At 35.3% G+C, this 13,477-nt stretch overlaps 1 protein-coding gene across 8 annotated transcripts in view; it reads left to right on the top strand.

Annotated features, from left to right (window-relative positions):
* The window catches only part of LOC112043483 (tropomodulin-1), a 104,840-nt gene that overhangs the window by 34,334 nt on the left and 57,029 nt on the right, over positions 1 to 13,477 (top strand). For 2 of the 8 annotated variants that reach the window (XR_002886687.2, XR_008251329.1), the window contains exon 1: positions 11,963 to 12,230. The exons of 1 other annotated variant lie outside the window; for it this stretch is intronic. Coding sequence is in view for 2 of the 7 variants with exons in the window: in XM_024078904.2 (XP_023934672.2) it covers positions 12,099 to 12,230 (132 nt within the window). In the remaining 5 variants the exon portion in view is untranslated. Of the gene's footprint in view, positions 1 to 11,962; positions 12,231 to 13,477 lie in introns of those variants that run through there. 5 more of the 8 variants (XM_024078904.2, XR_002886688.2, XR_002886689.2 and 2 more) reach the window with 5 other exon arrangements.

Genomic DNA, 13,477 nt, shown 5'->3' with positions numbered 1-13,477 from the left:
CTACAAGAAGGTCCCAAAAAATAGGCTGATGATGATAATGAAGGGTATAAAGGGGACTGAAGCTTGAGAGAAGTCATGTGTACCACCAGACGTGCAAAGTCCGATGATCATAACTGATGTTGGGAACCGCAGATGTTTATAAAATTAGGTATTTTTAGATTCACAATAAGGAAAACAACTAGCAAGTTTTGTGAGTCACGAGCCAGCACTCCGCTGTCCGCAGCCCGCACTCGCCTACCGTCCTCCGGGAGAACGAAACGCTTGCTACGTATGAGCTACAACAATTTAGCAATCATACAGATCGGTCACGCCTTTAAACAACAGAACAATATTTTTAATAGGAATCTCTAACGGACGAGCCGCAGTATTGTCCGCGTAGTTCGAGTTCCCAAGAAAATAAAAGGAATAAATTATAACCTATGTCACTCGCTGATAATATAGTTTTCAGTTGGGAAAGAATTTTTAAACTCCGTTTAGTAGTTTAGCCACAAAAACGTAATAAACAAACAAATTTAATTTCGCCTTTAATATGGATTGATGCACCAAAAATAGGGCCTGGTCTTGTGTAAGTGAGAATCCATCGCCTATAAACCAAGTAACACTTACTAGCATGCAACTGGCAGCCTTACATATTCGTACCTCGTCCTTGAAAGGCGTAAAACGAATATAACAGTTATTGAAGTAGATTTCTCACGGCTATCTTTCTGTGGATCTATTTGAACTCGGCGCAAATTTTGTATATTTTGTGTCTGTAGTTAAGTGCATTTTAGAAGGCGGAGTTTAGCAAAGAATATTTTTTAATAATAATAATTTATTTATTTATTTATTTATTTATTTATTTATTTATTTACTTAAACAGTACCCTACCAGTACCAGTAATAATAATTCATTTATTCATGAGAAAGTACAGAAGGTTTACAGAACAAGCTATAGACATACATACTTTCTACCTTGACAGGTGTATGAATATTAAAAGTAATATTATACTAACTAACTAATATTTATACTTTATACATTAAAAAACTTGTAAATTATAATTTTAAAGTTTTTATTTACAATAATTTCGACTATTTATTGCGCTTGACGCTAAATGAAAGCGATTTTCAAGATGTCCGTACTGTACTATTGCTAAACCATAACACACTGCACCCATATAATATATTTGATTTACTTCCTATTTGTCGCAAATAGTCGAGGCGTGATACATTTTGATAAACGGTCCCGTGACACTAAAATTAATTTTCTTCTTAATTAGATAGAACGTAGTTTCTTGGCGAACTGCAAACATGCCGTCTATTTCCTGTTTCTTGGACAAAAGCTTTTGCTTTTTAAATGGCGCTGTCCCCGTGTTTTACAAGCATACGTATGCTCAACGAGCATTATTTAACTATGTAACTGTTATTATGTGGGTACAGGTTCTCAGACTCGGACGGCAGTAGTAGAACCGGCAACCTGTGGTAGTGAGATTACTAACCAGAGTCCAGAGATACCGCATATGAGACCAAATCAAGAAACAAACCCAGACCCAAGCACTTCGACATCTCCGACTCATACAGCCGTCCATTCACCGGATGCTAGAACCCCCAGATCCAAGCGGGCTCGCAAGCCTATACATTTAGACTACAGAAAATATTTCTGATAATTATTTTTTAATTTGTGTAATTGTAAACTATTGGTGGAGGGATGTTATTATGTGGGTAGTATTTTAATCGGCTTGACGCGGCTGCGCCCGCGCCGTCATGTGGCAGTCCGGATTATAGACTAATCACGTATACAGTGTTTCATTTTCATCCATATAAATATTAGAGAAATAACAGTAACATTCTGAATAACAATAAATACTGAGTATAAATAAACAACGATAGTCACTCTCAAAGTAAAATTAATTTTCTTAATTAGATAGAACGTAGTTTGTTGGTCAACTGCGTGCATGCTGTTTTATTTTTTGTTATTAATATTAAGACTAAAAAAGAAAACAAAATAAGCAAATTAATTATTGTGTGGATGTACTGTAGCTGCGATTTGACTTGATACTTTAGTAAATCGTATTGTTCCAAAAAGTATTTCAGTTACGATTATTTAACCAAGTAAAAATCTGAATTACAGCTACTAACCATTGATTATAAATAAAGGAGCATAGTTCCTTCCACACTAAAACTAAATTTCTTAATTAGCGAGCTGCGAACACGCCGTCTATTTCCTGTTTTTTGAACAAAAGCTTTTCCTGTTTGAACACAGGTACATAATTAGAACAACGATTTTTTTTTAACTTTTTTAAGCTACAAACAGCTGAATTTAATCGGCTTTTTGTTTAAATCACTAGTACTAGACCTAAAAGAATTAAAAAAAAAACCGTACCGACATTGATGTTGTTTTGCGATATACGTCAATACTTACGCACGCATTCGCTGCGTGTGCGCAGGCCTTTATCAACGCATAGCAATCTCGAAAAAATTGGCCTAACTTCAAAAACTTTTAATTAAAAATAATAACATTCAGATGTTTTGTTTTTAAAAGCCTTTCCAAATAATTACGTCCCTTACAGCCGAAGGAAATGACAGTGACGAACTTTGTTTTAGGGTCCCGTGTCTCAAATTATGATCAATAATCTTAAAAAAAAACAAACCAAACACTGATTAAAGGATCACGTCGTTGTCTGTGTATCTGTTTATCAAGAGTCAATAGTCTTTATCCCGGGAATCCGTAGATCGAGTTGGAATTAAAACTATATTGGTAGTAGAAGCTGTAAAAAAATCAAACTTTATTACGAATACCTTACGAATAAACTAGAACTATGAAATTTAGTGAATACCAAATACCATTTTATACTTCAAGTTTAAGGAATACAGAAGCTAATACATTTAATTACGTAAATCAAGTCTAAATTTTGAATTGAGTCACTAACAGTGTCGTTTGAAAATGCTTCATTGGTACAAGCTTGATTAAATTTTAATTGTTTTTATGATGATTAGTTTTCGAATTATGACGAAGAATGATTTGTACGGGACCCTCTGTGGGCGAATCCGCCTGACACTTGTCCGGTTTTCACTATTTATTTACAGAAAAGAAACGGCAACCGTACTAATGCCAGCCAGCTATATAATATAAAGCGGAATGTGTTATTTTAGGCACCCAATGTCATTTGGTATATTACTGGCGCAGCCCTATAACTATGTTTCCTCAATTGAATATGATTTTAATGTGGTGCTACATTTGTAGAACAGGTAATTTGAAAGAAATATTATTGTGTTTTGTTTATATTTCACTAGCATATCCGACAGCACCATCTACAACGAAAAATTATCGTTATTCATCTACATCAATCTGATTGTAATATGAATTTGCATTAAATATAATTTGATCATTGATCAAGACAGTACTTAGTATAATATTTATCTGTCTGTAAGTGGTAAACAACAGTTTCAACATCACAGTATCACTATAATCAGAGGTTTCCAAACATTTTTCTCATAATCAACTGGTTCCAGCAGCAGCTAAAATTTTACCAATTCTCAAAATTCAACAAAATATGTAAATATAAAATTTAATATCACGTGTCTCAAACGGTGAAGGAAAACATCGTGAGGAAACCTGTATACCAGGGAATTTTCTTAATTCTCTGCGTGTGTGAAGTCTGCCAATCCGCATTGGGCCAGCGTGGTGGACTATTGGCCTAACCCCTCTCATCCTGAGAGGAGACGCGAGCTCAGCAGTGAGCCGAATATGGGTTGATAATGATGATGATGATGATAATTATTGTGTTTTGTTTATATTTCACTAGCATATCCGACAGTACCATCTACAACGAAAAGTTATCATTGTCCATCTACATCAATCTGGTTGTAATATGAATTCGCATTAAATATAATTTGATTTGATCAATGACAGTACTTAGTATAATATTTATCTGTCTGTAAGTGGTAATCAACAGTTTCAACATCACAGTATCACTATAATCAGAGGTTCCCAAACATTTTTCTCATAGCCCACTTTTGAAATCATGCTGGTTCCAGCAGCAGCTACATTTTTACCAATTTGGCGGCCTCCGTGGCGCAGAGGTATGCGCGGTGGATTTACAAATCGGAGGTCCTGGATTCTGTAATTATCAAGTAAAACACAATGGCGGTTGAACTCAGACTGACTTTATTGAGTTGCTTGCATACATTTATTATTGAACTACCTACAATACATTACACTTCCCCTCTAAGAAAAAAAAAAGGTAGGTAAGTTATTAGTAGGTACTTAAATCGGTATACAACTTATAATTAGAATATATTGACATATAGGTACGTAAAATATAGCCAGAACAGAAATTTTAACCAATTGGATATAATATTATTTTAAGTACGGGTATTCATTTGTTATCAATTTAAGTATAAAGTATCTTACTACTGAACTGATGTGTGTACCTACTAACTACTTAGTAAATGGCATTTTACCATTACTTGAATAATTTCATAATCCAAATATAACTAAGCACCAAATAAATACCCATATAATGGAATCTATACCTTATCATATAACTAATTATTATTATTGGTACCAGTTAATTGTTTACACAATTATTCAGAAATGGAAAGCCAAAGCAATTTAGTACCCACATTACTTGATACTTGCCACTGACTACATTTCAATATCTACACGTTTGGAATACCTATTTAAAGGTATATTGTTTTTTTTTTATTATTATTATTTGTTTAGTCAATGGTCAGTTACCTCTGAATGTACACACAAAAAACAAAAAAGTACAATTTCTACACTTGACACTAGACTTGTATCTGCACAAGATATTAAAAACACTGCCTATCCAAATCTAAACCTACTTACTGATAAAGTAAACTGATAAATAACATTAAAATCGATTCAGTACCTACACATATGTTTCTAACTTAACTGTAAACTTACACTGAAGACAGTAATAAAGTTATTTAAAAAATACTTATTAAGAATTACTTTTAAATTTTTCAAACACCTATATTATGTAGGTACTTTTATACTATTTTGATAATTTCAGTTTTAAATACAAACTTTAATTTCTCTAACGTTTTAGACTTTATCTTTGACATCCTTTGACATGCGACTCAACCAATTTATACATAGCCATTACACCTTCCTTTATAAATATACATACATTACGTTTGTTTATATACCATACTCGCTGGTAGGTAGGTAAGTACATAATCTTTTACAAAACTCACTATTTTTTTTTGCTTTTACATTTATTACCTATCCTTTATTACAAACAATCCCCAGGTTCTACACATATCAACCTATGCATATGTACTCGTATATATCCCTACTGTTCACTTAAACAGTTACATACATATACCTACCCAGTTTTCTGCTTTACAGTAATTTAAATAGTTAGTATTACAACCAGTAAGATTCTCCGTAATCCCAATATCCTATGTATGTTGATACCTAGTGATTAAAAGTATATCTTCAACTTATAAAATTTTGCTATGCACATATAGTTAATTAGTGCAGAATACATACTTAGTAACATGTACATATCACCCCATATTTTAACATTTGAGATCACATGTCATGTAAGTTTGAGTTTTCTATAAGAATAATTGCAATCATTTTGTACCTATATATCTACGTTGATATATCATACATATCATATCGTTGATAAAGCCATAAAATAGCTATTCATTTTTACATCATTAGACCATCATAAAACTATTCGTGTACCTACCAAGTAGCCTATTTTGTTCCCATTTTTAACGTACCAACCTAAGTATCTAACAATCTTCACGACTATGGGTACCTCACCCCTATAGATATCCCACACAGCCCAAATCAATCAATTTCTAAACAATATAGGAGCAGGTACTTATCTGATCTGGTATCTTATCTGTTTGGGATCTTAGGTTTACACAGCTATTAGCCAGGGAAGGAAGGATATTAGATTCATATGGTACTTAGGTCAGTATTTGTGTAAAACCACATAATTACTGTGGCCTTATAATATCTATCTACTTGGAATATCATTATCCTTTGATATAAATTATGAACTATACACATGGCTAAGAGGCTATACACATAGGAACATACATATACCAATTATTTTTGTTAGTATTTTAATAACCAACATAATAACTTCACAGGATAGTCATCTCATGCTGTGGATAACGGTTCCAAGCAACCAATCATTAATAATATTATCTATATGTACTTTCTCATCGTTTTTCCAATAATAAGTATCATACTTGTAGATACAGAATCACAATAAATTAAGCTTAGTATACTCTCACAGCCATGCCAGTTTAATATATAATTATTCATAATTAAGTCATCCTTGTTGCTAATTCTAAACACAATTTCTAAATTATCTATGATTATTTAATTTAATTTTTAATTTCGATTGACATAATTCCTCAGGTAGGCAATGAGCATTCCTTATATTATGTTGTATAACCCTATTACGTATTATAGACTTATACTTACAGTCATTTTTAGAATTAGCAAGTAAACAAATAAATTATTACTAACACTGTACCTTAAATGTAAGGATCTTCCTTATTTACCTTGCTTTAAATGTGGTGCTTCGGGTACATCATTTTAACAACATAATTATCTCCTTACATAGTTAACTTGTCTTGTAATACACAAAAACATTATTAAATTCAATTTCAATTAGCTCAATAGTAGGTACACTTTTTCTATTTTCACTACATTTTTCGCTTTTTACATTTAAAACACTTTTCGCTTTTTACATTTGAATCATTTTTCGCTTTTTACATTTGAAACACTTTTCGCTTTTTACATTTGAAACACTTTTCGCTTTTTATATTTGAAACATTTTTCACTTTTTACATTTGAAATACTTTTCGCTTTTCACCTTTGCAACACTTTTTGCTTTTTACATTAACGACTCTTTTCGCTTTTTAACACTAGCGACTCTTTTCGCTTTATACATTTGCAATACTATCTACACCATCACTTCTCCGACAAGCAGACAACTGCCCTCGCGCGCTTGCCCGTGGTGACCACCACAGCTGCGCTGCGATGCAGTCTGTCTTCGCCCTGCCGTAGTTCATGGTTACACTTCCGACCAGCAGACTGCTGACCTCGCGTGCTTGCCCGTGGTGACTACCACAGCTGCACTGCGATGCAGTCCTTCTTCGCCCCGCCGGAGTCCTTTATTACACCTTCGACAGAGCACTGCACTCGTACACTTGCCCGTGGTAACCACCACAGCTGCGCCGCGATGCAGTCCTTCTTCGCCCTGCCGGAGTCTTTTGTTACACCTCAGGCAAGCAGACAACTGCAATCGCACGCTGCCCGTGGTGCCTGCCGCACGGTTCAGTCCGTCTTCGCCCTGCCCGAGTCCTATGTAACATGTCCTGCAAGTGGACTTCCGCACTCGCGCGTTGCCCGCAGATACAACTGCAGCTGCCCCGCGATGGAGACAGCATTCCACTTGCCTGAGTCTTGAGTCAGATGAGCCCGGCGTTTCACAGGTACTAACACACGCCAGCTCCACCGCCATCTTGTTGTTTTGCGTAGATTCCGCGACAGGGCCTGAACTTAAGTCTTTATAAATCTTTACTCGTCGCCGCTGTCGAAATCTGTACTGCCGAGAGACTTTGTGTTTGTAGTATGTAATGCATTCAAAATGCTTTGATAAACTCGAGTCGCAACCACATAAGTATGTCATGCCATCGACTTGTCCCGCCAACGTGGCTGCTCGCAACGCACCAACTTTTAAACAAATACATTGTTCCACAAGTCGTACATGTGAATCCGACTCCACTACATCATAAAAATCACTTTTATTTAATTTAACACACGACATAATCAGTATTTTCGACGATATTTCCAATAGACTGCGCCACTTGTAATTATCAAGTAAAACACAATGGCGGTTGAACTCAGACTGACTTTATTGAGTTGCTTGCATACATTTATTATTGAACTACCTACAATACATTACAGATTCGATCCCCGGTTGGGCCGATTGAGATTTTCTTAATTTGGTCCAGGTCTGGCTGGTGGGAGGCTTCGGCCGTGGCTAGTTACCACCCTACCGACAAAGACGTACCGCCAAGCTATTTAGCGTTCCGATACGATGTCGTGTAGAAACCTAGGTAAAAGGGGTGTGGATTTTCATCCTCCTCCTAACAAGTTAGCCCGCTTCCAACTTAGATTGTATCATCACTTACGATCAGGTGAGATTGTAGTCAAGGGCTAACTTGTAAAGAATAAAAAAATCTCAAAATAATAACTCGCGTTGCATTTATCAAATTATCAGTTTTTGAAAATAATTGTGAAATGATTGGTTCTTCGACTTATCAGCACAATAAAAAAGGATACAAAAATTCGCATATTCATACATTTATCTAGTTTTCGAAGCGTTTGTAATCGTAGAAAGAGAATCGACGTGCATCTTAGCTACAGGGGCAGGTATACGACCTCTTGGTGTGAGTCCGGCCATTTTGGACGCTTCAAAACTATCTGTGATGTAACAATGATCACAATACGTATTAAATATTAATTTATTAAAATCTATAAGTGTGTCGCATAAATAAAACATTAAAAAACGCTGTGAATGCAAATAATGTTGGGAAATCAATAGAAATGTGTACGACTTTCAATGGAGCACATCTTGTTAATATTGATGTGACCCAGTATACTGCTGATTTTCTATCTGTTTCTACAATACAATCATTATAGTATCTATACACAGAACCCAGTAAGAACTAGGTACCAGCGGCGAAGAGTTCATACAGGCCGATTCCTGTCGGGTTAACTTTTATAAAACAAATTCATTTAGTATTGTAATGAATATATATGTATAGATGTCTTTGTGTGTGTGAGTTTCTATCAAACGGTACGAATTTTCTTATATTACCTACGTCAAAATTTCATCCTTCGACACTGGTACCTACTGATTGATTATTTAAATTTTTCATCATCATTAACACCCCATATTTGGCTCACTGTTAAGCACGAGTCTCCTCAAAATGAGGGGGGTTAGGCGTTACCACTGGCCAAATGCAGATTGGCAGACTTCACACACGTAGAGTATTAAGAAAATTCCCAGGTATGCAGGTTTTCTCACGATGTTTTTCCTTCGCCGTTTGAGACACGTGATATTTAATTCCTTAAAATGCACACAAGTGAAAAGTTGAGGGTGCATGCCCTGGACCGAATTTGAACCCACACCCGGAATCGGAGGCAGAGGTCGTATCGACTGAGCTATCACTGCTCGTATTCATATCACACTAGCGGATTTCCGCGACTTAGTCCACGTGGAATTAAATTTTTGACAAATCCCTCGGGAACCGTGGATTTTTCCGGAATTATAAGTAGCCAGAGTAAAATCTATTTCCATCCAAATCTCAGCCAAATCGCTTCAGTAGTCTCTCCACAAAGGAATAAACATACACACTTACACACACACAAACTTTCGCATTTATATATTAGTGTGATGTGATGTGATAACACTGCTAAAACCTTGCGATGTAAAGGAAATGTAACCGTTATGTCTTCTGCCCACGACACTTCACTATATTCTCCATCCGCTATAATCTTAATTATGATTACAGGTAAGTCACCTTGGATGACGTCAGCTTGGAAACTGGATGACACTTCTGAAATGACGCGTGAGTTTGCATTAATTTGGTGTGGGTTGATTTTTTTACTGAAGACCTTGGGTTTAGACTTGAAAAAAATATTTAGAAATTTCTATAACGATGTAATACCTATACAGCCTGATGTACCTACACAAAATGAATTACCGTTGAGGTTTTCTTAATTACCCCTCGTGGCATTCAGTATTCTTTTGTAAAGAAAATTGTAAAAAAAGAAAACTTTCAATTACCACCCCCTATTTTTTAATCGCAATTTTAGTGTTATTGTTATGATAGAAAATTTTTAATCGCAATTTTAATGTTTTCCTATGAAAGCAAATGTTTGCCGGGTCAACACATAGTAATAGTTTAAAATGAAGTAGCTTTTGTTTCTGAATGTTCGCTTAGATCTTTTAAAATATTCAATGGATTATAAGCAGTTTTAGCAATAGATAGAGTAATTCAAGAGAAAGGTCTATAAATATAAAAAGTACATACATATTATATAGTACAGAAAATTTATTTAAGAGATTGAAAAACCAGAGGCATAGTTGCTGCCGAGCCATACGTTCTGTCCCGGATTCCTTTGGCGGGGTATCTATGTACTAAAGGATATCTTCCTGTAGAATAGACTAACCATACTGTTAGTATGTACAATAAAGCACCCGTGCGAAGCCAGGGCAGGTCGCTAGTAATACATAAAATAGGATTTTAAACGGATCACTGTTTAATCGTTATTAAAAATGCCAAAATATGGCAGATATGACCCACATAGAGCGTACCAGTAATATTTTCCGCTCTACCACAAAGTTAACAAGATGCAATTTCGTGATTCGCTGAACCGTTACTAGGAAATCTTGTAATTTAAATAGCCGGCTGCATTCGATAAAGGACTTTATCGATGAGCCAGTAAATTTGTTAATCGCATAACCCCATGGGCGAATGTGGTACAGATTTATCGCGGAGTATTAGAAGAGCCGCGTATTTATATTAAGTGGGGAAGCTGTCGACTCCTACGCCGACGCTACTTTTGGACGGTCGCATACAACATAGGACCAGAGGCGTTTTCAAGAAACCAAAAAACAAGGACGTCCATAAACAAACAGATAAACAACTTAGGATAGAAGGAAATAATATAAGCGAAAAGATAGAGAACATTATAAATTCTCTTTATATTCATTATAAAAGCCATCAAAAATAAAATAAAAATGTCGTAATAGATGATTTTTAGCCTCTTGTAAAGTTGATTGATACTAATTTAAGTGGAGATAAGTAATATCAGCTAAAAGATAGAGATCATTATTGTTCTCTTCATATCCAATAGAAAAACCATCAGAAATCAAAAAAAAATGAGAAAAAGTAAGGGTTGATTTTAGACTTCTTGTAAAGTTGATCAAAACTAACATAGCTGAAGATGTTATCAAAGGTACATTACATAGACAACAAAATCCTTTATTATTTTATCAAAAATACATAAGAATTGTTGTTCTCTTGTAAAGTTCATCAATAGGTTATAGTGTAAGTAAATTCACAAAAGTATTGTGTATTTTTCCTATACATACAGCAATAAATGAAAGCTCTCCCTCACACTGTATAAATAGTCTAGCTAGTAACTGCTTAGATGGTCACGTAACTGAGAAATCAGTAGTATACCTAAAAAAATAAGCTATTCATGCTAAATATTCTCATTAATAAACTTGTATGTAAGATGTGACAGAATTTTTTCAAACAATATTACATAACTCGTTCATCTAATAACCTAGTTGTCCATAAACAGTTTGACATTGTTTCCTCATTTAGATAAACCGATACAATTAAGAAAGCGAAAAATGACCGTGTACTTTCCGAAACACCTAATTTCAACAGTGGAGAAGCCATTGACTGAGATGATGATGTTATGTAATATATCCCAGCAAGGAAAATTTCAATAACATCAAAGTGACGACAATAAAAAGCAGTTTATAGTGACAACATTAAAGTGACATCAATAAAAAGTAATTTATGTCGCATAATATTGTAAAGAAGTAATAAACCAGGATTTTCTGGCGAATCCTCGTTTATTACTTTTCTATAATATTTTGCGACAGGGGAAGAGATACAAAGGCATTTCAGAGTAGGACAGTAATAAAGTAACAATCTGATTGTATCATAGAGGCCACAGCGACACTTCGCTCTTTCGGCTAGATCGTCCAACTAATAATAATCGTGCATGTGAAATGTTTTGGCTGGTGCTTTTTGTTCGCCGCGGTTATTTCAGTTTTCCAGTAGGTTTCTGAACAAGATCCACTGTGGCCGTCTCCTTAGTGCTATCGTGTTAAGTGCGAACCTGATCGATCATTGGCGAATATTTACCGGATTCTACCGGACATGGATGCAAAGCTCGACCCCCTAAATGAACATAACGAAAACGCAATTTGAAAAATGAACTCAAGTGTCATTAGTGTACTCTGTGTGCTGTGAGTGTGTGGCAATCCTGGCTTATTTTAGTGATATAAGTGGTCTGAGGATCATCTAAAGATGACGGAGTTTTTCGAAGGCTGGAGTGGCAACAATGATGACGACGAAGACATCGAAGAGACGGTCGAAACTGTGGAAACAGTCACCACAACGACCACAAGGAAAACCAGAAAAAATGTGCCTACTGAACCTGTAAGTTTGAGCTCTTAGATTCATGAACGTATCCAGGTTATGCGCCCTTGATCGTGACTAGTTCAGGTATATTTTTGCCACCAACGTTTATTTAGCACTGCGCTCTGAATTCCGGCGATAATTTTCACTCTACCTGGCTTTGATCTTTGAGAATCCTGTATCGCTTCCAAGCGTTAACATCGAACATACTAATTTAGGTGCCGGAATCATTGTTATGGTGTTTATTTTGGACTAGCCGACCGGTTGGATGTCACGGGCAACGCCAATGCAAGTGATACAAACCAGTGCCCTGTCAAGGTGAAGGCAATACGTGGATGTCAACGGCAACTCTTTTATAAATCAACTGACGCACCGGCTCGGCAACTCTAAAAATACCATATTTCTAATTTAAAATGCTGAGTCTGCTCGTATACAATATTTTCTAATTCATGGGTGGTTTCCAACTGTTTCACGAAATTCGTCTTATTTTACTAATGTAATATCAGCACTTTGCTATTAATTGTTTTGCAGAGCTCTTAAAATGTTGTATTTTCTTGTTGTGACAGTGACAAGTGTAGAATGATTTTAACTTTTAAATGACACAAAATCTTGCCTTTGAAAGTTAGTCACGCTGGCTCGTTGGTCGTCAATACAAATGCAATCTTATTCCGTAGATTTAATGTGCTTGTTCAAACATTTTAGTGTCGGTAGTAATATCTATCATTTTATTTTAACTGCTGAGGTGTTCGAAACAGATGAGTAAATGACGTCAAGTGACCTTTTCTTCAAAAGCGGAAAAGTTCTCTGCGGTATACAAATTGCTCGTTTGACGTTCTTTATGTTAGAGTAAATTTTAGATCAAAAGCAACAAAGTACTTTCAATTTATTCGAAAATTGCATTTAGAAAAGACACTGTTGCTAATACAAATGTACACAAAACTAAACTCAATTGACATTTCTGGAAATAAACAACAATATCACCTGTGAAAAAGAATAACATAATGTCTCCTGCTGCACGCCAAACTTCTTGAATAAGATGAGGAACTACCTAACTATAGAACTTGTTATTCGTACATATATGAATTTTGGCAAAATTTTAATAATTTCACTTAACGCCACATGCAAATGTAAATGTACCGTGAGACGATAATTAAAACAGTTGGATTTTATTTAAACATAACAGTTTTGCGCTTCAGAGATTAGCTAATCTGTGAGAAAAGTAAACACAAACAAATACACACGTAATTGTGCTATTATTACGATGCAGA

Source organism: Bicyclus anynana, chromosome 12, assembly GCF_947172395.1.
Source record: "Bicyclus anynana chromosome 12, ilBicAnyn1.1, whole genome shotgun sequence".
In the NCBI taxonomy this organism is placed as follows: Eukaryota; Metazoa; Arthropoda; class Insecta; order Lepidoptera; family Nymphalidae; genus Bicyclus; species Bicyclus anynana.
This window is presented reverse-complemented; position numbering and strand designations above follow the sequence as displayed.